General features: G+C 36.8%; 2 protein-coding genes across 3 annotated transcripts; both read left to right on the top strand.

Moving 5' to 3' along the window:
* The first annotated feature begins 2309 nt into the window (after positions 1-2309).
* Positions 2310-5560, top strand: LOC120081182 (uncharacterized). 2 transcript variants are annotated; one of them, XM_039035872.2, is made up of 7 exons: positions 2310-2551; positions 3367-3561; positions 4010-4072; positions 4161-4208; positions 4334-4390; positions 4997-5060; positions 5154-5560. In XM_039035872.2, exons 2-7 carry the CDS (start codon positions 3415-3417, stop codon positions 5252-5254), a joined length of 480 nt encoding a protein of 159 aa, XP_038891800.1. In that variant the 5' UTR covers positions 2310-2551; positions 3367-3414; the 3' UTR covers positions 5255-5560. The 2 variants fall into 2 exon arrangements, with proteins under 2 accessions (XP_038891800.1, XP_038891801.1); XM_039035873.2 differs by having other exon boundaries at positions 2415-2634.
* A 357-nt stretch (positions 5561-5917) lies between these two features.
* On the top strand, positions 5918-9043 carry LOC120082157 (uncharacterized). Its single transcript, XM_039037406.2, has 6 exons — positions 5918-6275; positions 6396-6491; positions 6584-6802; positions 7528-7624; positions 8376-8438; positions 8552-9043. The coding sequence occupies exons 1-6, from the start codon at positions 6021-6023 to the stop codon at positions 8743-8745; spliced, it is 924 nt and encodes a 307-aa protein (XP_038893334.1). The 5' UTR covers positions 5918-6020; the 3' UTR covers positions 8746-9043.
* Positions 9044-26009: the final 16966 nt, after the last annotated feature.

Below are 26009 nucleotides of genomic sequence, written 5' to 3' on the forward strand. Positions count from 1 at the left end.
TTGAAAACGATGTTCAAAGTAGAAACAAAAGCAGGAAACACGTGTGCGAGCGAAAAAGGTCGGTGACTTGGCGATGATGGTCGTCAAAAGCTAGCCAAGACGATGAAATTCAAGAAATGGTTGCTAAACCAACATATCATATATGAGATTGAGAAGGAGAAAAAGAGATTTTGGGGGCAACAGAGTGAAAAAAGATGAAGAAGAGACTTAGAGTTTTTGCTATCTTATTTTAATGATGATGATGATGATTATAATAATATTAATATTAATAATAAACTGGACAATATATATATATATATATACACGCATATGTTTCTAACCTTTAAAGTTCAATTCCCATTTATATTTTTTTTTAAGTACGTCAAGCCTCGTGTTTCTATATGTAAAATTGAAAACATAAAAAATATGGAAAAAAAGATTAAATTAATTTGATAACAATATGTATAAAATAATGAAAAAAATATTTAGGTACAATTGAATTTGTAAAAAAACATTTAAACAAATCGAAAGTTGTGTTTCTATATGAAAAATTGAAAACATAAAAAATATGGAAAAAAAGATTAAATTAATTTGATAACAATATGTATAAAATAATGAAAAAAATATTTAGATACAGTTGAATTTGTAAAAAAACATTTAAACAAATCGAAAGTTAGTTGGATAAAATCGAATTTGATAATAAAATATATATTGAAGAGAAAAATCAGGAAATTTTTGTTTGTTGTGATTAATCCGATAAGTAGTTAGATAAAATCTAAATTCAAATATATTTCGAGAGAGAAAAATCGGGAGGGAATTCGTTTATTTATCATTACTATATTTATAACTCCATAACTCCATCAACCACAAAACCTACGAAAGAAGTCTAACTCATTGTAGAGGCATAGCAAAAAGAGTAAAATTGCAAAAGTGAATACTTATTTATTTGTCAAAAAAATAAATTAATGGTATAATAATATAATAAGATGATAATGAATAAAAAGTGATTACAAAAATACAACAAATGATAAAATTTAAATGAAATATACAGTTCGTTAGATGATAATATTTATAAAATATTAAGTAAAATCATTAGGATAAAAACTTTTAACCCGAATTTAAAATGATAAAAAAATAAATAAAATAATATAAAATATAAAAATATATTATAAATTAAAATCAAAATGGTGATAAATAAATTAAAGATTGATTAATTCTGAATATTTTCGAAAAATGGTTAAATCAAATAAAAACATATAGCTAATTTGAATCAATTAGGGGAGAAAAATAAGAAAGAGATTGATTTATTTTAAATCGTGACGTAATTATCAAAATCTAATTCGAATATAAAAATAAATTCAAATTCCAAAAGAGGGCGAAAATTATGGAATGCTGCTCATTTTCAGTTTTGAAATTGGATCTGTTAGATTATAATATGATTATTTTGGTTATTAATAAAGCTCTCCAATTACATTGTATTTATATCATGATTATTAATCGAGCTCTCCACTTACACTGTATTTATATTTTAGTTATTAATAAAACCCTACACTTACACTGTATTTAATATTTCAGATATATGAATCAACTAAGGATAAGTTAGGTATTATCAAAATGTCAACTAAAATAGTAACTAAATATGAAATATGTACAATTGAATCTAATAACATATACAAAACAATTTAAACCTTAAAAAATATAGAAAAATATTCGATTAATTTATTAAGATCATCTATAAAATGATGAAAAACAATTCAAACATTTGCATAAATTTTAAATTTGATTAGATAAATGAAATTTGATAATATATGAATATTTAAAATATAAATTTGTTAGAGAATAAGGATATTTAATTCAAATGAGGTTAATTCGAAAGTGGTTACACATAATCTAAATTAATAATAAAATTTGCATTAAAATGTTAACTAAAAAATTAGGAAGGGTGGTTATTTTGAGGACGGTTATTTTTAGTTTTTTAAATGAATCGATTAAAAGAAAAGTGGAAAACTAAGATATCGGCAACTATCCTATACAGAACTCCGTCAAGTTTCATCAATAACAGAAACTACGAACTAGACAAAGATAAAATAGGAATTTCTACGAACTAGACAAAGGAAAAATAGGGATTTAAACATTCACAGTTATATGCTTGTCATATGAATTTTCATAAATCATATTATTTACTGGTTTTATCAGTTTTTAAAACCAAACCCTAAAATCTGTCGTATGCTCCAATCCTTCCTATCGGTAAAAGTTGGGACTTGGGAGTGTTCCTCATAGAACCAATCTGGGCCCAATATTCAAAAAGCTCAAAATCACATTGGACGAGCGGCCCAGATCGTTCGGCCCAAGAAGCATCGCCACCAACCACGCGCTCTGATCTCATGCAACTCGCGTAACTTCTAGGCTTTCTTTGGTTGGTGCATACAAACACTGTTCAATCGGACTGTGGATTTTTAGGCAGAAGAGAGACAACAAATCAGTTTACACCGGATTTGCTTTTGATCCGTCCTCGGATCCTCCGCTTCTAATATATTCATCATTTCCGATTGCGATCTGATTCTCCGGTAACGTAAGTCACTCATCTAAGCCTTCTTCCCGGTTTTTGGATCCTGAAATAGAACAACAATCGTCAATTACATGACTCAGAAGCCAGTTATGTTCTTCGTTTGATTTTTCTTGAATTGGCAATGTTCATTCGCTTCATTATCTGTGGAAGTTCATTTGTATGTTAAGTATGATCATTTTTTCTTGCTGGTGAAGTTCGTATTGGTTTAGATTTAGCTCCATTAATGAATTGGATTAGTTTTTGTTTACACTTGGGGGCAAGGGTAATGGGGTGAATCGGGAATGTTTTGAATTCAGACTTCTTTTTTTGGATTTTATTAATTATGTGATTAAATTTCCTATGGATGATTGTGGAAATCAGAATTGACAAATTTGCTAAGGGTGATTGTGGAAAGGAAACTGTACGATTGACAGAGCGTCATAACTCATAAGATTTATTTCAATTTGAGGTATTTTGTTTTGGGTCAATAATGATATGAAAGAAGCTTTCCCTTTGTCGTTTTCTCCTCGGTTCCGTATTTGGTTGAAATCAGCGACTTTATCATACTTCTCTGTAGTGTCCGGCATCTGGACCAATTACATCATTTCGGCTACTGGGAAATCGTATTATTTGAATTGATTTTGACCTGAATGTATATCTGGGAAGTGCTTCAGTTAAATTTTCTAGAAATGACAGCATTTTCATTGGAACTGCCCTCTGTTAAAGGGCACTTTACTTGGAAATGTTATTACCGTATTTGGGAGGTGTCTTTCTTTTAGTCCGTGATTGCAGGGAAGTGATTTTTTAGCAACCTTTTTGACTTATTTTATTACTTGCAGTTATATACCGTTCACTTTCACCTATAGTTTTTGTAACGAAGAGGAACAATGTCAGAAAAAGCCATCGAGGATGTAAAGGAGAAAGTAATTGACGATAATCCCCCTCAGAATCAAGATCATTGTGAGAAATCTGAGGAACAAATACCAGGTCCAGATGAGAAAGAGGAAAATCCTATGCCTTCACAGCATCAAGAGGTTTAGTTCTGTTTCTGTATTTATGGTTTGCTCTTCTTGAGTGACTCTGTGTTTGAAGAATTTTAGAATTCTCTTCTTGAAATGTAATGTTTGTTATTTCCTGTTTTCTTAGTGTCATCAAGGTCCTTAGAAGGAAACTTTTATGAAAATACTTAGACAGGAAAATCTCTGTTTTTTATGCCAAGATTTGGATTCGTAAGCAGCTTTTACTTGTCTTTGAGTAAAGCTGACCATAAAAAGGGAAAAAGACAAATCAATATATCCTTGATGAGGCAATGGCAAGATTAAATTTTTTTCTTTTCCTGTCTTGGTTCCCGTTTTCAATTTTTAACTGCATGTGTGTAAGCGCAGGAATTTGTCTCAACTTTCCTTCAAACTGTGGGCTATGCGGTGTCACTAAGGTTTGTCATAATTTATTTGCTAACAGTCTAATGATGGTTTTTAACAGGAGGAGATCATCAAGAAGAAGTACGGAGGAATAGTGCCAAAGAAGCCTCCTTTGATATCAAAAGTAATATTAATCTTTCAGTTACCCTCTTGGGATATTAGTTTCATTCAAGTCCTCTATGGTGACAACTGCAAATGTTCATTTTGTCTAGGACCATGAACGTGCCTTTTTCGATTCTGCTGATTGGGCATTAGGGAAGGTAACCATATAGATTTTAATGGGATTTTTAACTGCTCATTGGATACTAAAATATAAATATCTGGACTACAAAATTTTGGTGTTGATTGGATGTCCCAAGTTTGATGCGATTGTCTTGTCTAACAGCAAGGAGGAGCTCAAAAACCTAAAGGGCCACTTAAAGCACTCAGGCCAAAGTTGCAGGTGCGTGATGTTTTAATAATAGTGGGGTATCTTTGTCTGTTCATTATACTTCAATTTTTAAATGTATATCTTAAACTTTTGCTCTTTAGTAATAGTTTAGTAGCTGTTAACCATCAGTTATATCCACCCACTCGCTAAACATTAACCAAATTTTTTAATGTGACGTTGATTGGTCTTCCCGAAAAACAACTTAAACTTTAGCAAGATAATAACTATTATACTCTCACTAATTGCCAGAGCTGGATTATGTCTTCCAAACTGTATCTCTCCTCTTGCAAACTATCTTTCCTGTATGTGATCTGAAAGATCACCTGGAATCTCATATGGTTGAAAATGTAATTTGGTTAGAAGTTATTACCTACAGCTTATTAATTACGCCGTTGTTTAAAATTGCTGTGGTTTGCTCCAAATTGTCTTTGGGACTTGTTACCCTGTCCCTGGGCAGATACAATCTTCTTTTGCCGGTGCATTTTATCATTGAAAAAAAGGAATAGAAGAAAAGCATAATTTTACATTAAATGTGTGTTGTTAACTGTGTTCGTATGCCGTGATTACACTGTTTGTTATACTTGCCTGATGTTTTGATTTCCATTTTGTAATAATCAGCCAACCCCACATCAGCAAGTCCGTTCAAGGCGCTCGGCTTATGCTCCTGCCGATGATGGTGAAGGTATGAACCACAGATTCTCCTTTTTACTGCCATTGCTTCCGATTTACAACAGGGAATGATAAATGTTTCGCTTCATTTTCTTGTACTTGACAGGGAGTGATGGCAATATCGACCCCGCTGCAGAGGACCAGCAATCCACCTTAGAAAGTGGCTGCAATGACCATGTTTCTGAGGATAAAGTGTGCAAGGAATAGCTATCTGGACGAAAGGACTTGATCCACTTAGACCGAGCAGCATTCTGAAGTCCTTGAATGATGCCAATAAGTGAAAGATGCTGAATTTTAAGCTTCACTTGTTATGATTGATCATTTAATGTGGGACGATGTAATGCTTCCATACTTTAAAAGTTATGATTCAATCCTTAGATTGCGTTCGAGAATTATTTACAGTCTTACGGTTGGCTCTTGCTAGCCCAAGTGCATTCAATACATATGTTACACAGAAATATACCTTCTTGTTATAAGGCAGAATTTATACCCACCGGATTTTCTCATTCTGAATTTCTTGTGCGATCTATCTGTTTTTTTTTTTTTTTAATTATTCAATTTAAACTTTGAACTTTTATAAATTTAACAATTTAAATCTTGATTTTTCATAATTGTATCAATTTAAACATTCCATTATGTTTTATTTGGATTTACTTATGAAATTTTAGGGTTTAAATTGATATATATATATATAGGTTTTATTTAAATTGATACAACTCTAAATTTTAAGGTTTAAATTGATATAATCCTAAGTTTAGGATTTAAATTGATACAATTTTCAAAGTTTAGAAATATAAATAGATAATTGTCCAAAATAATATCATCAATAACTGCTTCATATATAGCCAAAATTTGAAGAAAACTACTCTGCTAATCAAATAATTAAACATTCTAACCTTTTCTACAAAACAACGACAAATATCTCTACACGATTTCAGCCACCAAAAATGATAAAACAACAAATTCAAGCAACATGATCCTTCATGCTGCTTCTCCATGTTCAGCCATTTTCCCCACAAGCCATGCTTCTCAACAAGCCAAACCTAGATCAACATCCTCCAACTGCGCGCACCAACGCAGTCCGGAACCGCCACCGTTCCCACCATTGTTTTGCCACAACCATTCTTACCAATGCGGAAGGAGGCGTTTCATTGAAGCAGCAGCAGCCACATCTCTGTTTCCTCTATGTCCTTCAATGGCCTCTTCTAATTCATCCTCTGATTATGCTGTGAGTATCTTCTGTCGAACCAGACTGATGGGATTTTCTCCCTAAATCAATAACCCCATGTTACTTGACGAAATTTCCTCCACAATCCACGTGATTAAATTAATTAGTTTTTGTGTATAGGCTATTTTGAACAGGGTTCATCCTCCTAAGCCAGATTGGTACGAGGATTTTTATGCGTCAGTTCTGGCTAATGGCATGAAATCGTATGAAGCGGAGGTTGGAGCTAACTTACGTTACTCTTTACTGCAATTTGTGAACTGTTAGTTAACATTGTTTCTATGTTTTTGCTGTCTTCTTTGTTTGTTCAGATTGCAGATTACAAGTCCCAGATGTTTGCCAATTTAAGAGGGAAGGCCCAGAAAGTCATGGAGATTGGAATTGGTGCAGGTCCTAACCTTAAGTATTACGCTGGGAATGAAGGTATGGAGGTTTATGGTGTGGATCCAAATCAAAAAATGGAAAAATATGCTCGGGAAGCAGCGCAGAATGCTGGTTTGCCACCTGAGAATTTTGAGTTTAAACAAGCAGTATGACACTTTATTGAACTCTGGTGTTCGTTATTGAACTTCATAGAATTATTGTATGGGGATGTAATTATATAAAATTGATGCTGTTCCTTCATGTCCTTGTCTTTGTCATTGAATGGGAAAGCACTTTTAATTTAGGTAAATTTGAACCACGAAGCATCCCAAGCTGCTGGTAGAAAGGGATTTCTATTTAACATGATTGGTTAGACAAGTCTGATGGATAGGATCACTTCCACTATCTTATCAGTGAAGTTTTCTGCCTTTTTACCTATTTTGATTGATAAGAAATGTTAGTGTTTCTGAGATATTGAATGCCGAACTAAAATCTTCATCTTAAACAGGTGCATCTTAAGAATTAGAAGTTGGTGACAATTGATATATGAATACGTAACTAAGCCAATTTTTCTTTAGTTACTTCAACTTAGTTTAATTTAAACACCTTATATGTTACGACCTTACTTGAACAGAATCTATCCTATAGGTTGTACATCTGTGTCCTTGAGTTCTAAACACGTTATATCTTTTCTCTAAAGCATTTAAAAGAACTGTTTTTAAATGTTTATGGGATTATGTGTTCTAATTAGTTGAAAACTACCTCCAAACACAATGTTTTTCTAATTATATAATGCTTAGATAGAGTTGGTTGTGATTTCAAGGTTATATATATTTTTGGACTTATTCATTCTTTGATATTTGACTTTATTCATTCTTTGATATTTTACTAGGCTGGTGAGGCTATACCATTACCTGATGCTTCTGTTGATGCTGTCGTTGGAACACTTGTCTTGTGTTCTGTGACGAATGTTGACATGACTCTAAAGGGTAAAATACCTTCATTTCATTGTACTGTAATTGGGTAATGAGTTTGACATCCATTAGTTAGATAAGCAGCATTTCCCAAACTCAGAAACTTCGGATAGAGACTTTGTGCTGACTTTGTTGAACTTTGGTTAGAATATCCTAAGCTTCCATTAACCTGAGAAGTGACTTTGCTTCTGTTGTTTGGCAGTCTATCCATTTCTCGATTGGTGATAGCGTAACATGGCATAATGTATACTTCATTTACCATTCAAGAAAAACCATATATTTGATAATAGACGTATATGAATTAACTTAGGTTTTTTTTCACCCACAGCATTGGCATTATAGACAGAAGAATCTCTATCGAATATATAGTAGTTGAAGTCATTTCCTTCACATAATGATAAGTTGGAAGTGTGGGCTTACGCAGTGAAAAACAAATTAGTCTTGTCAGTCTTGTCCTCTGAATAATGACAGATGAAAGCAAATTAAATTAAGCTACTAAATTTGTCTAGTTCTCATCCTCTTTTACTTGTAGGCTGTCAGATATACCAAATAAATTATTGTATGGGACTACTATTGGAAGTATGGAAAACTGGCTTGTTTAAAATGGTTTTCTAAGTGCTTAAAACACTTTTTCTTGTACTTGTAAACACTTTTCTAAACACTTCAAAGTGATTTCAAATATGCACTTAATCTTAGTCTGTATTTCCCAAACTTGTAACTATATGAATTCCTTAACAAAAGGTGGGTTTCCTTTGATGGTGTGCAGAGGTGAAGAGGGTTCTTAGACCTGGTGGACTATACATATTTGTCGAACATGTTGCTGCAAAAGGTATTATACTGAATCTCACCAACTCATCGGTTTGACGAAACCACTTATATAAATAAGCTTCCTCCATGGGTATAAGTTTTTCGATCATTTTTGTTGTCTTTGTATCGATGCAGAAGGAACCGGGCTTCGGTTTATACAGGATCTGCTTGATCCTCTACAGCAGATCGTTTCTGATGGATGTCACCTTACACGCAGGACAGGGCAGAATATATTAGAAGCAGGGTTTTCAAATGTTGATCTAAACATGGCTTCCTTCTCTAATGCCGCCTTCATAAATCCTCAAATATATGGAGTTGCTTATAGATGACTAAAAATGGAACCCCACATTTTTTTTGGCAGGCCATGTTGAAGCAGGGGAAGGCGTATAGATCAACCATGAATATCCTTCTCGTCCCACTAATTGCATATGGAGTGCATAAAATATTAAAATTCTTCTTGTCCATTATGCATCTCCTCTGTTTCACGGTTGGATGGTCATTTCATGGTGTCTGAAAGACGCACTAAAAAAATTCTGAGGGAGGAAACGTTTTTTTTTTTTTTTTTTTTTTGTTAAATTATAAATGATTTATCAAATAAAGTTTTAATTTTACCTTTTCCATTTTGAAGTTGGGAAGTGTAATTTATGTGATAAATTTGTATGTCTAATGCTTACCGTAGTAATTAGGCAATGGCAGAGCCTTTTGACTGTTAGTTTAGCAATTCATGAAATTTGTTGTGAAGAAAACTACCCTCTTGCTTACCATATGAGCAATACGAAAATTGACCGTTTCAACTCTATATCTTTTTCGAATACCAAGTTGGACTATTTCTTTCCCATCTAGTGCAATAAATTTGAGATAGTAATTAAACGTTCTAATCTTTTATAAAACAAGAATGAATATAACTATCATGAACTGGTTTAGTGATAAATAAAGGACAATAAGAATAATAAAGAGTTGACCAATCGAGGGAATGAGGGGCATAAATGCCTTTAGATAGGGGGTTGATTTGGGTATTTGGTAATAAACACCCTTTTATGTCAGGAAATTTATACGGATGACCTAGTATTTGTGTCCAAAATGTTAAATGACCTTTTTTTGTATATATATATATATATATATATATATATATATAAAAGTCAAATGGCCTTCTGCTGACGTCATCGCCATACCAGGCTCTTTATCTTTCTTTCACATTGTCATTCTGTATTTTGATCTCATATATATATAATGGAAATTGCATTTCTACATCTGTTCACTCTTTTTAAAATACGCATGAGCCGTTAAAACTGTCGAATGGATTGAGAAGTACTTAGCTAACATGACCTAGGATCTTCATTGCATGTGATCATCTTGTCTTATGTTGCGTCCATCACCCTTTTAGAGCTACTCGAGAGAGAGTCTAAAGAAAGAACCTAAGACTTGAGAGAGCTAGGTTAGAATCTAGACTCAAGAGAACAAGATTAGATCTGCATAAGCAAGAGATAGAGACTTAGAGATAAGCTCTGTTTGCCAACATACATCACATGCACCCTAGAGATGGGTTATGGTAGTATGCGGTCGCCTTATGTATGTGTGTGCCATTCATCATTGCATAGATAAGAATGGAGGCTTAGATGTAAGTCCAATAGACACTATCGCATACATCGCATGAGTTCTAAAATTAGAAGCCGTAGCATTTGCGTTGAGATATGACTTGCTGTTGTATGTATGTAGCATGATCGCATAACATGAACGCAATCCTAGGAAGTGTTAGCTAAATCCCTTCTCAACCCGTTCCCCCGCATACTCATCGCATCTTTCGTATTATTAACTCTTTTCTCAACTCTGCCACATAGATTTTATATTTCAAACAACATAACATACCAATCAACGCATTGTTTTATTTGTTATTGCAAAGTAATAAAAAATTGCCATCGCATACTGTTTCCTTAGTCCCTGTGTTCTACCCTAGGTTTACCAGGCAACTCAGTAGGATTTATACTTGGATCTTACTAAGAAAACTTGCATGCACGACGCATTTTCCACCATCGCATTCTTTACCATTATTTCATCGCATAAAATAACGCATCAAGGATTTATACTTGGTCAATTTTCTGGTTTGCGAACAATTTCCCGAAGACTGTATAAACTAACAAAAGAGGCGGCTCAGACATGAATGCATATCATATTATTGGGATGAGCTAAATCTTTATAAGAGGGGGTTAGACCAGATTTTGCGCCTGTGCATATCAGATACTGCTCACCAACGCATATTATCACAATGTCATGACTCGCCATATGGAGGACACTTTGGAGGTCAGCGCACAGCAGCGAAAGTACTACAAAGTGAGTATTATTGGCCAACATTATTTACAGACGCAAGAGACTACGCGATGAAATGTGACCGGTGCCAATGCACGGGAAATATTTCATGGAAGCATGCGATGCTCATGAACACCATTTTAGAACTGGAATTGTTCGACGTCTGGGGCATAAACTTCACGGGACCATTTCCACCATCAAATGGTCACAAATACATTTTGTTAGCCGTCGATTATGTTTCTAAATGGGTAGAAGCGGTAGCGTGCACCGCAAGCGATGTGACAGTAGTCTCCAAGTTTCTGAAGAAAAATATCTTCACTCGTTTTGGCACTCCACGTGCCATAATAAGTGATGAAGGCTCCCACTTTGTTAATCATGTCGTCAAAAATTTGTTGCTCAAATATAATATCCTCCATAAGTGGCCACCGCATACCATCCACAGACAAATGGTCAAGCTGAAGTGTCCAACCAGGAAATCAAGTTGATATTAGAGAAGGTGGTGAAGCCTTCACGAAAAGATTGGGCAACAAAGCTGGACGATGCCTCGTGGGCATACATGACCGCCTATAAGACACCTATAATCATGTTTCCGTATGTGTTGGTGTTCGGAAAGGCATGTCATTTACCACTCGAGCTGGAGCATAAAGCACTGTGGGCGGTGAAAATGCTAAACTTTGACTTAAAGGCCATAGGGGAAGCAAGGAAACTTCAATTGATCGAGCTGGAGGAATGGAGAACTCACGCATACAAGAATGCAAACATCTACAAAGAGCGTGCAAAGTGTTGGCACGAAAAATAAGTATGCGAGAAGAATCTCCAAGTCGGGCAAAAGGTCTTACTATTTAATTCACAGCTATGACTCTTCCCTGAGAAATTAAAGTCACGTTGGTCCGGACTCTTCATAGTTAGAGAGGTATTCCCGCATGGCACAGATGAGTTATCCAATGAAGACAGGAGTAACGTATTCAAAGTCAACGGGCAAAGAGTAAAAATATATCGCGGAGAAGACTGACATCGCAAGTTCGCCTCCGTGCACCTGAGGAACTCTGATTGAAAAAGAAGTGGGCGGTCCCTGCACAATCATGCGATTCAAATTCATCAGGGATGCAAGTTTTGTGAAAGTATCCGTTGAAATCTCTAATTCATGAACTTATCTCTATTTCCTTACAATCTTATCATTTCGCTTTCTGTTGCTTTTTTTTTTCTACATCCCCAAAAAAAAAATTTACCTTTGTTTTTTATTTGACCATCTTGATGTTTTCTTTGCAACGATCGTGGTGAATGATTGTGGAGGAGCGACACGAAAGATGCAACTACTTTATTCCGTCACCGCAATCAAATAGAGCAATTCACCGCAAAGTAGGATGCGTTCACAAATAATGCGGGCGACAGAGCAAATTTGGGGTTGTTTCTTTCCTTGCCTTTGTCTATTCCAAATTTTGCACTACTGCATCGCATTTTAACTTTGAAAATTTTATCATCGCATCCTCTTTAGCCGGCGCGATTATTTAACATTGATTACTTTAGTAAGTCACTGCATTATTTTTCTTTGCCAATTATGATTTCAATGATGAAATGCATGCCTCTATTTTTTCGTATATACTAGAGTCAACTTAATTTTAGGACAGTCATCTCATGAAATATTTCTAGAAGTTAGTGGTATGCCAGCTTTCTTTCAAACTGACTTTTTACGAAACTTCCTAAGAGCATCGCATGACTTCTTTCAATCTTTTAGCAATGGGGACATTACTGCATTTAAATTGGGGGCGCAGTATTCATTTTCGACCTTGCTATTTTTAGGTTCTACAAAAAAAAATCATGACGTTGTGATCGGATCTTACTTGTAGTTGGATGTTCGCATGACACACGTGTAAGCAAGCCAAAACGAAGGTAGGAATTGTGATCAACACATAAATAAATGATCGCCACTCTACTGCCAAATGGGCATAAGTTTAGACTGAGAAAGAGTGCCTTGCTCGTAGTTGGATGTCCGTATGACATACGTGGGGGCAAGCCAAAACGAATGCTAGGCATTTGGATCAGCACAAAGTCATAGAAAAAAATATACATATCTAAATTAAGCAAGGACAAAAATCATTTGAAAATACCCCATTTGAAAAAGTTTTTTTATATGAAATGAATCATGCGATGCCCTGGAAATTAGTAAAGTCTTTTTTAAGGTTAAACTTGCGGTCTCTAAATTTTAGAAATATTTTAAGAAGAGACCTGGATAAGAATTAAGGAGATTTTGATACATAGGATTTGAATAAGGAAACCTTGAGAAATCTAGGAAAGAAGAAGGCGGTCGACTTTCTAGAGAAAATCTTTAGCTTATGCTCGAGGACAAGCATTGTTTTAAATTTGGGGTGTGATAACGGGCAGAAATGCATGTTATTACAGCGCAAAGTTATAAAACAATGCAGGATTGCGATGATAAAAATATACAATATTGCGTCCAAAAGTACTAAGTTCACAACATTGCGATCACATGCGTCCATCGCATTAAAATAGCTAACTTATGTATTTTGTACAAAAAATGCGTTGGCGCAAGGCAGAAATGCGATCCGAAGAAATTAACGTTTGAGCGCATTAAGAGATTGCGACCGCAAGGCTATGCGATCATATGCGCTCGTGAAAATCTGCTCAAGAAGGTGGCCGCATAAAGCCCGTGCATCAAGATGAATGCTTAATAAATCACGATGGGACAGAAAGCTGATGACGGTCGACTCTGAATTAAGTTAACAAGCCGTTAAGGACACTGTAGCAAGTACACTCAACTTTTTGGTGACAAATATTCGGCGCATCAGACAGACAATTAATGCCATCCCATCAGTGCAATCATATGAGAGAAAAAGCTTTTCACCCTAAAGCTCTATAAATACCGAAGGCCACCTTCATTAGAAGAGTTCGCCCAGTTTAGAGAGTTCACCATATAGACGATAGTTAGCTTTGTTCTTGATTTTCTTATACTTAGAAGGCGGAAGTGAGAGAAGGGAAAAAACGCCGGAAGATTATCCTGGTCAGCTCGAGAGAGTGCCAGGGAGTGTGGAAAATAGAGAGCGGGCCGACTCTTGTGAAAGCAAGAATATCTTTTAAGTAGAGTAGAGAAGAACAGTGTAAAAGCCTTCGAAAGCACGAAATTGTTACCAGGCTCTTTATCTTTCTTTCACATTGTCATCCTGTATTTTGATCTCATATATATAGAATGGAAATTGCATTTCTACATCTGTTCACTCTCTTTAAAATACACATGAGTAGCTAAAACTGTCGAATGGGTTGAGAAGTACTTAGTTAACATGACCGAGGATCTTCATTGCATGCGACCATCTTGTCTTATGTTATGTCCATCACCCCTTTAGAGATACTCGAGAGAGAGTCTAAAGAAAGAACCTAAGACTTGAGAGAGCTAAGTTAGAATCTAGACTCGAGAGAGCAAGATTAGATCTGCATAAGCAAGAGATAGAGACTTAGAGATAAGCTATGTTTGCCAACATACATCACATGCACCCTAGAGATAGGTTATAGTAGTATGCGGTCACCTTGTGTATGTGTGTGCCATTCATCATTGCATAGACAAGAATAAAGGCTTATATATAAGTCCTATAAACACTATCACATACATCGCATGCGTTCTAAAATTAGAAGCCATAGCATTTGCGTTGAGAGATGACTTGCAGTTGTATGTATGTAACATGATCGCATAACATGATCGCAATCCTGGGAAGTGTTAGCTAAATCTCTTCTCAACCCATTCCCCCACATACTCATTTTATCTTTCGTATTATTAACTCTTTTCTCAACTCCACCGCATAGATTTTATATTTCAAACAACACAACATACCAACCAACGCATTGTTTTATTTGTTACCGCAAAGTAATAAAAAACTACCATCACATATTGTATCCTTAGTCCCTGTGTTCGACCCTGGGCTTACCAGGCAACTCAGTAGGATTTATACTTAGGTCTTAATGAGAAAACTTGCATGCACAACGCATATTTCACCACCGCATTCTACACCATTATTTCATCGCATAAAATAACGCATCATGTCACCAGGATAAGGTTTTCCTCCTTTATCTATATATTATAGACCATTTAGGTTATCACTTAAAGCACGATCCACTTGTATGTTTCCACATACATGCTTAAGTTACAATGATAACCATGGATCTTAGTTTATTGGTTTGTGGTTAATGCAACTAAAATATCTCATATCTCATAGACAAAAGTGAATAAAATATCTCATATTATATATCACAAAATGTTTGTTTATACATATGTTTACAAATTATAGGACCCTACGAGATTTAGGGCATCAATTCCAACAATACAAACTCCTTTGTATAGAATACCCTCCTCAAATGTCTTCACATGAATGATCAAGATCAGATCATTTGTAGCACTTTACAACAATTGTAACATCTACAAAGCGGGTTGTACTCGTAGTGTCACTTGATAAGTCCATTCTTATCCATCTACTACAGACTATTTAGGTTATCACTTAAATATGATCCATCCATATGTCTCTATATACATGTTTAAGCTATAAAACAACCTTGGACGTTAGTTTATTGGTTTGTGGATTTAATGTAACTAGATGTCAAATAAAACATCACATATTTTATTTGATAAATAAGATGTTTGTACAATACAATAACAAACTATAGAACCCTACGAGATTTAAGACACCAATAAGTAGGGCAAGCCTTTCAGGGGTCATCCTTATGTTGATGAAATGGGGGTTGTTAGACCTTTTCGGAGTCATCCCCATGTTGATCGAGAAGCTGTGATATAATAGGGTAGACCTTTCCGAGGACATCCCTATGTGGATCAAATGAGGATTGTTAGACCTTATCGGGGTCATCCTTATGTTGGCCGAGATATGATAGGGCAGACCTTTTCGGAGTCATCCCTATCATGATCAAATAGGGGTTGTTAGACCTTTCCAAGGTCATCCCCATGTTAATTGGGAAATGGCAATATAATAGAGGTTGTTAGAACTTTTCAGAGTCATCCTCATGTTGATCAAGAAGCGGTGATATAATAGGGTAGACCTTTCTGGGTCATCCCTATGTGGATCAAATGGGGATTGTTAGACCTTTTCGGGGTCATCCCCATATTGATCGAGATATAATAGGATAGACCTTTTCGGGGTCATCCCTATATTGATCAAATGGAGGTTGTTATACCTTTCCGAGGTCATCCCTAAGTTAATCGAGAAATGGCTATATAATGGAGTAGACTTTTTCGGGGTCATCCCTATGTGGTTCAAATTGGGATTGTTACACCTTTTTAGGGTCATCCCCATGTTGACGGAGATATGATAGGGCATTCATTTCCGAGCTCATCCCTATGTTTATTAAATGGGGATTGTTAGATCTTTTCGGAGCCATCCCCATATTGATCGAGATATAATAGGACAGACCTTTCAGTGTTCATCCCTATGTTGATCAAATGAGGGTCATTAGACTTTCCAGGGCTATCTCCATGTTGATCGGGAAGTGAAGATATAATAGGATACAACTTTCAAGGGTCATTCCCTATGTTGATCAAATAGGGGTTGTTAGTGTTAGGGTTAATTTTCGTTGATATAATAGGGCCCTAAATCTCGTAGGATCCTATAGTTTGTAATTATAATGTACAAACATCTTATTTATTTTAATATATGATATTTTGTTTCAATTTTCGTTGCATTAACCACAAACTAATAAACTAAGATCTAAGGTTATCTTGTAGTTTAAACATGTATGTAGAGACATACAGGTGGATTGTGTTTAAGTGATAACCTAAATGGTCTTTAGTAGATGGATAAGGTTGGATATCTTATCTTGGTGACACTACGAGTATCACCTGTTTTATAGATGTTACAACCATTGTAAAGTGCTACAAGTAATCTGATCCTGATCATTCATGTGAAGACATGTGAGCGGTGATATTCTATACAAAGGAGTTTGTATAAGACCAGACCAAGAATGTTTAGTCTCATTATATAACGTCGTTCATAATAGAGACTAACATTTCACCAGGGTGACCATAGGTAACATGATTTGAATCCTGAGTGAGTTATGATTTGTATGGGTGAGAGTGGCCAGATCGCCGACTCAATTGGCCTACCATTTTGGGGATTCGTCTGATTGGGGAGCTGGATACACAGTGATGACAGGAAATTAGATGTCAATTACTCGACAACTAAAATTCCATGGACGCAATATATGATGCATGTTCTTAAGGTATGCGTTGATTATCATGCATTGGAATGAACTATGCGTTAACAAATGTATGTAATGACCATGTGTTGTTGTCATAAGTTTTCTTGTGCTCATGCCAAGTATAACACGAACGCAAGTTTCTCGGGTCATCTGAGGTCAAACACAGGGACTTGTAGCTGGATGTATACGGTAATGTGCATGCGGCGGTTGAATAAAAGAATGTTGGAGGACTTGTTAAGCTAACACTACTCCTACTCCTAACTAACATACAATGCAATGAGAATATGAATGAGAGGTAGAGACACAACAACTATTGACGGGAAGTAAATGGATGGAAAAATAGATAAAATGTGGAGATGTTTTCATTGCAACCCTTAAGAGTGATCTCAAGGGCAACCTTAGTCAACGCAAGCCATGCGATCGTGCTACACACACTTGAGTCTAACTCTAGGACGTATGCGATGTATCTGCGATAGTGTCGGGAAGCCTATGCCTGCCTAAACCTTCATAACCCGCTCACGTGCTTTCACTGCATGAGCGTGATAGCCGCATACCATCTTATTCTACTTCCTGGATGCATGCAATATCCTCTTTGTAGGGTGCATATGCTGTGTTATAGAAAACAGAGCTTATCTCTAAGTTCCCCATTCTTGCTTATGTGTTCCAATCCGTTCTCTCGAGTCTTAGATTTGGGTTTTAGACTACTCTCTCAAGTATGCCTAAATGATGAATGATATGCTCATAAGACAAGGTAACTGCATAAACTTGGCTGACGCAAGATTATTCCTATCTTTAGTGAACAATAGCTTACATTGCTTAATGCCACCAACTACTTACCCTCCCGGGCAATTAGTTGTTGCTGACTTTACTCATAGACAAGCGTTGCGTCCACTTATAGATAGGCGTAGCTACAGCTTCACACTAAGAAAATAAGATTTACTCACACACTCACGCAATGCACACCTCTCGGTGGTTTGCTACATGCTTCATATCCCTAATCAACATGACTAAGTATGCGATACTCTAGCAATCTCACTAAGTGATGTAATGAAAGTTATGGATGCTAAATAAAGAAAGATGGAGATGGAATTGAAGGAAACATATAAATGCATTGAACACATAATGTATTAATTCCTTAATCACAAAATGTAATACAATACAATGTAATAAAAGAAGAGAAAATGAAATGACCAGCTAGAAGCAATGTCTTACTTTTAGCAGATGTGCGTCAAGATTGCCGGTGGTGCCATGGAAGGGCAGTGGAGCTGACTCTTTCAAGATCTAACTTCGATCGAAGGCTCCGGTCGTCACTCGAAATGGATGAAGGAGATGAAGAACTCTCAAGCTTTCTTCTCACGCATTTTTCTGGATCACAGAGAAAACCCTGGAACCGCCCTAAGGCGAACCTCAGGCGAAAACCCTGGATAAGTTGAAATTCTGCTTAGCGGCCTCTATTTATAGAGCTGGATCGCCGACAACATTAATGGACTACTTTGATTCTGACATTCCCGGCGCGTTAGTCCTTTTCTGAATCTCTGCTACTAGCAGCGTGGTAGGTGAAATGTCAACATCATCTTTTGCTTTTCCCGAGATATGTGTTGATGCGTTCATTCCACTAACCTTGCATTGATCCCTCTATTATGCATTATCGTGTAGCCGCAATCGTGCAGTGACCACATTCGCTTAGTACCGCAACTTCTACACGATGATCGTAATCGCTTGACGATCGCAACTCCTATGCGATGGACGCATGCGGCTGATTACAGCAACACCCATGCGTTGATTGAATGCATTCGCCTTTGCGATGGAGAGTTTCTCCGAATGCGGCCATCTATGCAGTAGTCCGGCTTCCGCGTTTGCATCCACTTCTGGCTTAGCTACAAAAGTAGACAATTGAACGCATAATAATGGGTTAGCCAAGATTCTCAATGCTGAAAGCCGCAAGCTCATTTTCTCGTGAATTTCCAACATAATTGCTGCATATTCTACTTAACAACCCTCATAATTCTAAATAAAAGGACTAAGATGACATGCATTTCTGCATGTCATCACACAATTATTTAAGAAGGAATTCACTCCTTCCCCAATGTTGGGGTTAGTAGACAAATTGCTCCATTAAAGGCTGATTTCGGAGCTTGAATAATGTGGCGCCACATCCTTTCCTAGCCCAAAAGGGGTTTATGAAAGAAATCAGATTCGAGATTTCCATTAGCAGCGAAAATAAGATTATTCCAAATCACAATCATGAATGAACAAAACATTTACAGTCGACTTCAAACAAGCGGTTATATAATTCATACAGAAATTAAAGCACGAAAAACTCAAATGATCAAAGAGAAAAACTATACGAACAATTGAAGATGTGTCTCTATGCTTCTTTGCGCATGACCACTCGAACAACAGCAACCTCAAACGCTCGATCTACACGACCGCAACACAGAACAAACTCTTCGCACTCGTCCTCAATGATCGCCTCGGTCACGAACTCCTCAGCAACAGCACGAACGACCTTCAGAATACCTCGATGGTGTCAAGTTGAGTCTAACACCACCAACAAGGCTACCTTGGTATTCTCGGTGTGATAATCCAGAGGGTGGACTCTGTTCGGACTTAGAATGAGGCAGACGAAGGAGGAAATACCGATCGTGTACATGACTGGGCACGTGGGAGATGGCGGAGACTTATTGTATAGGTCGATGCCCAATTGTTTAGATAAAGCTATGTGATCGTTTAGCTCGGTCTGTCGCTTACTTTGAACAAGCGATCGTCTAACAATACTATGCGATCCTTTGGTAAATACTGTGTGATCGTTTAGCTCGCCCTAGCCGTCGTTTAGTAAATCCGTATTTACTTGACGACTATGTGAGTTTCTTTTGTGCGAGAGAGAAAACTCAAAAAACTTTTTACAAAAACTTTTCAGCATTTGTAAATCATTCTAAAATTAGAAAAACCATTTTCCTTTTAAACTCACGGTTACCATGAATCTATTAACTACCCACTCATTTAGTTATTAAAGAAAAAGAATTAATTATCCAATAATTAATATTATTATAAATATAAATGATAACCAACTTATCATACTATATTTATAAACTATAGTTTTGATATTTCATTTCATGAAACATATAAACCATAGTTCTTTTTCTATTCCATGATACTTAATGTAAATCTCATTTACATCAATCTCCACTAGATGTATCTCATACATCATACCGATTATATCATATATAATCAAAATACCTCTTGTCAATTTGAACATTTCAAATCAAGACGAAGAACTGATCCTCAACTGAATCCATTGAGCTACCAAGGGGACCTTATGGACCTGTAGCTCGAAGCTCCAACAATACGTGAATAACTGACTAAACTCTTTAGTGAGATTCACCATCCGTTAACTGCCAGGCACTCAATAAAGACCGACAACTGAACTCTTCTTACCACAGATATATTATGTGTCCATCTTAACCAATCAACAGTGCAACAACCCTTCATAGATCGCTTGTAAGTACAACTAGGACAATAACCGTTATGCCCCTATAGTTACATCTGTCTCCTTAAAGTACCACTGATCCCTCTAATGAATATAAGTCATAGTCCTACTATGGCTGAGTCTTTTCTTCCAAAGAGAAGCTGTCGCCACTATGTTCAAGCCCCGGAATCAGCCCTTAAGGGAACAATCTTTCTATTTATCCCTGCTTCGGGAAAGAAGTGAATTCCATCTTGTGGATTGAGTTCCCAGCTCCCAGATCAGACAAGTCCCCACAAGGTAGGCATGTTGAGTTGGCAATCTGGCCACTCTCACCCATACTAATCAAAGGACCACCCTCAAAGGCAGGAGTTCTCAAAACACTCAGGATTGAGGTCGTGTCATCTATGGTCGTTTAGGTGAGATGTAAGTCTCTAGTATCAATGGCGTTATATACAAAGTCTAGTCATCTCGTGGTCCAAGTCTTATATAAACTCTTTGTATAGAACACCCCCCGCTTGCACGTCTCCACATGAATGGTCAGGATCAACCATCTATAGTAGTTTACAACACTTGCAAACCTCTACAAAGTGGGTCGTATCTGTAGTGTCACCAGGATCAGGTATCCCACCTTAATCCTTATACTACAGACCTATTTAGGTTATCACTTAAGGCATGATCCACTTGTATATCAGATATACATGCTTAAGTTAACATAAGATAACCAAGGAGCTTTGTTTATTGGATATAAGTAACTACCAGAATTAAATAACACTTATTTTATTCATTGAACAATGTGTATCTTTACAAAACAACGAGACTCCAGGAGAATTAGGACACCAATCCCAACAATCTCCTACTTGTTCTAATGACTCGAGAGACTAATGTACAATATAATATAAAAATGTACAATATACAATAAATTAGGGCATACCCCAGTATCATCTCTTACTTGCCTTAAACAAGATGTCGCATGTCCTGCAGACCCAGAATCTCTAGGTGATCCTCAAAAAAGGGATCAGCAACGTTGTGCTCCGATGCGATCTTAATGACTATCACATCACCGTGATGCACAATCTCCTTGATCAAGTGATATTTTCGTTCTATGTGCTTACCCCGACGATGACTTCGAGGTTCCTTTGAATTTGCCACAGCCCTGCTGTTATCACAATAAAGAGTGATAGGAAAATCCATATTTGGAACAACTTCCAAATTTGAAAGGAACTTCCTCAGCCAAACAACCTCTTTAGCTGCTTCACAAGCCGCTACGTATTCGGCTTCCATAGTGGAGTCCGCGATGCATCCTTGCTTGATGCTTCGCCAAACTATAGCCCCTTGATTCAAAGTAAACACTAACCCCGATGTCGATTTGCGAGAATCTCGATCGGTCTAAAAATTAGAGTTCGTGAATCCTGCAAGGATTAGATTCTTATCTTCATACACAAGCATGTAGTCCCTCGTTCTCCGAAGATACTTGAGGATCGTCTTGACCGCCGTCCAATGATCAAATCTTGGATTGGATTGATACCGACTGACAATCCCTACTGCATAGCAAATGTCGGGTCTGGTACACAACATTGCATACATCAAGCTTCCTACAGCAGAAGCATAGGGAATCCGTCTCATCTCCTCAACCTCTTGAGGTGTTGTAGGACATTAATCCTTAGACAGAACAATTCTATGCCTAAAGGGTAACAAACCCCTCTTGGAATGCTGCATCTTGTACCTAATCAACATTTGATCAATGTACAATGCCTGAGATAGGGCTAACTGTTTGTTCTTGCGGTCCCGAATAATCTGGATCCTGAGAGCATATTGTGCCTCACCAAAATCTTTCATTTGGAACTGGGCAGCTAGGCAACTTTAATGTCAGTCAGATACCTTACATCATTCCCAATGAGTAAGATATCATCCACATACAGTACCAGGAAAGCTACTGAGCTGTTTATGATCTTCTTGTAAACACAAGGCTCATCAACGTTCTGGTCAAAGCCAAACAATTTGATAGCAGTGTCAAATCTAATGTTCCAAGATCTAGATGCTTGTTTCAGCCCAGAAATGGACCTATTAAGCTTGCAAACTCTTTGCTCTTGATCTAGAACTACGAACCCCTTTGGTTGAGTCATATAGATGGTCTCCTCAAGATTACCATTAAGAAAGGCAGTCTTCACGTCTATTTGCCATATTTTATAATCATAAAATTTGGCTATGGACAGGAGAATCCTGATGACTTTAGCATGACAACAAATGAGAAAGTTTCCTCATAGTAAACTTCCTCAACGTGGGTATAACCCTTTGCTACGAGTCTAGTCTTAAAGGTTTGCACCTTTCCATCTACACCTCTCTTTCACTTATAGATCCACTTACACCCAATAGGTCTTCCCCATCAGGTGGATCAATAAGCTCCCAGACGTTATTGAAGTACATAGACTCCATTTCTTGGTTCATGGCCTTAACCCATTCATCTTTGTCAACATCCTCCATTGCTTTCTTAAAAGACAACGGGTCCTCGACCCCATCATTCATAATGACGTTTTGGGCTTCAATCAAACCCATGTAGCGATCCGGTGGGTTCATAACTCTCCCACTACATCGAGACAGTCTTAACTCTTGAGCTAGTTGACTAGACGTTCCGACCTCAACAACTCTTGTTGATCTGTCGACCTGTTCAACAACTCTTGCTGAACCCTCAGCAGTCTCAGTATCACTAGAGATCTCACGTAAAACGAGCTTACTTCGTGACTTATGATCCCTCATGCAATCTTCTTCCAAGAAGATAACATTTGTCGAAATAAACACTTTGTTCTCATTTGGATCATAGAAATATCCTCCTCTCGTTTCCTTGAGGTAGCCTACAAAGAGGCAAACCTTGAATGCAGTTTCAACTTCTTTGGGTTAGTCGTTAGCACATGTGCTGAACATCCCCAAATTCGGAAGTGGTATAAATTACCTTTACAGCCTCTCCATAACTCAAAATGTGTTTCAAAAACACTTTTCGAGGGAATTTTGTTCAAGATATAACATGCAGTCTGCACTACATAACCCCTAAAACGAGTCTGGAAGATGAGCATAACTCATCATAGACCCAATCATGTCTAACAAGGTCCTATTTCTCCTTTCGGATACACCATTCTACTGAGGTGTACCAGAGGCTGAGAGTTGAGATGCAATCCCATGTTCTATCATATAGTTTTGGAATTGGAAGTCCATATACTCTCCACCACGATTAGATCGTAGTGTTTTTATCTTCTTACCCAACAAGTTTTCAACTTCCACCTTATACTCCTTCAACTTGTCAAAGGCTTCAGACTTATGTTGCATTAGGAAGAGATACCCAAATCTTAAATAATCATCTATGAAAGAGATGAAATATTCATACTCACCTCGAGCTCTAACATTCATCAGACCACAGAGGTCTGAATGTACAAGCTTTAAGGCTTCCTTGGCTTTGTAATCTTTTCCAGTAAAAGGTCGTTTGGTCATCTTGCATTCGAAGCATGATTCACATACCGGCAAGGAGTTTTCTTCTAAACTCTTTAGAAGTACACTTTTCACCAACTTCTCAATCCTATTGAGGTTGATGTGACCTAACTTAAGATGCCAAAGATGGGCATTTTTCTTTGGAGAAACCTTTGGTCTTTTAGCTGTTGTTGTCGTACTGAACATTTCAGTGTTAAACAAGGCTTTTATGACTAACGGCCTTAGTACATATAAGTTATTTTCCATTGAATCATAACTAATCTCCATTCCATTATTGAAAATAAACACTTTATTTTTTAGAAAAGGAGATGGTATAGCCTTGTTCAATGAGATAAGAAACCGAGATCAAGTTCCTCTTAATATGAGGAACTATAAAAACATTATCCAGTAACAGATAATGTTTCTTGTCAACAAATAACTTCAACCTGCCTACAGCAACAACCGAAACAACCTCCTCAGTACCGACTCGAAGAGTCATTTCTCCTTGTGGTAATGTTTGCCAGGAACTGAATCCTTGGTAGGAGGAAATGACATGATTGGTAGCACCTAAATCAAGGATCCAGACAGAATCATCATTCTCTACTAGACATGTCTCCAAGACCAATAAATCATATGTACTGTCTTGTCTCCTCTTTTGGAGAGTAGTCGGATGGAGGTCGTTTGTCACGAAATTCGTTTCACACGATTCTTTTTACTATAAATAATCTTTCATATTTAAAAGCTTTAAACGGAAATACTAACGAGTTGCTGAAAAGAAAAACACATTGACCTACGTTAGGTTTTAAGCAAATACCCGTTGTAAAATAAAACAACATCCAATAAGGTTTTAGTAAAACTAACATGAACCCCCTGTGACATCTAGTTTTGCAATGATGCTTCAAAGGTTTAGGACAAAAGCTACCGAAGGGAGGTCAGTTATCCCTCCTATGAATTGAGAAGTTCTCAACCAGTCATTAATACCAGAACAACTCTTGCTCCTATAACGATTAGCCATCATTGATTTGGCCAAGAGATCATTAACTTACATAACAATCTCCCGTAAGTGTAACCCGTCATTTTAAGCCCTAAAGGTCCGTCCCAATAGGCCAATTCGAAGGGAAAAAATCCGATTGGGGCAAAAATTAAAGCAACCCTATCCATTTCTGGAGTTCACCTTGATATTGACCAACTGCACAAAACCCATCCGAAAGGGGACACTCCGTAGGCGACACGAGGGAGTACATAATGATCTCATGGTGTTAACAATGACAGAGACCATAGGACGTGTTGACACACACTCTTCACCCACTTACTATAAACACTTTCTCTGTTCACCTTGATATTGACTCATGCAAACACCATCCGAAGGGGGATGCATCCTGGGCACCACGAGGTCAAGCATGAATCTCACGGCGTGAACATATAAGGAGAAAAGGGGGATGCATCCTCTTCCTCCCACTGAGTATTTTATAACCTAAGGTTTAGCTTACTTAGAAAAAACACGGCTAAGAATTTTAACTAAGCGACTTTTAGGTTTGCCCAAGAGTAACATTTACCTTAGATAGTGAAACAACTTTTGATCACCATCCATTAAACTTTTTAACGGAATCTTTGACCAAATCGTCGCATGCTTGTTGAAAATCTATCTAATTCACCTTTCCAGGTAGGTTCCCAAGTAAGGGTGTTACGTTTTCGTCAACTTAAGAACCCCAGCCTAGCCAGAACCCATCTTAGACAAAAGGTCCCTTATAGATAGGTTTACAACAAATTTAATCTTTTATTCAACCAATTTAATCCTATTAAACCGATTTTAAAGGATTATTCTAGGTTACTAAACTCTTTAGAACCATTTGAACTTAGGTCTATCTCAATCCAATTTAAAAACCCTTTTAAAAAATTTTGAGTTCACCCTAAGTTTGCATGCAACTCTAAATTATTGGTTTTAGGTCTAATTTCTTTTATAACACTTATAAACAGAAACAACAACCACTTTGCAAAGCTAACACATGCAAGACATTCATAACGCTTATAAACAGCCTTAGTATCATGTTCAATGCATTGTCCATTCATTTCTACTTCTTTTATATAACACTTATACAAAACATCAATGAAACAAGCAAAACATGTTTCCATTCATCCTTTGACTATAACATT

This window comes from Benincasa hispida, chromosome 7, assembly GCF_027475165.1.
Source record: "Benincasa hispida cultivar pf3 chromosome 7, pf3_genome.v1.1, whole genome shotgun sequence".
Taxonomy (NCBI): Eukaryota; Viridiplantae; Streptophyta; class Magnoliopsida; order Cucurbitales; family Cucurbitaceae; genus Benincasa; species Benincasa hispida.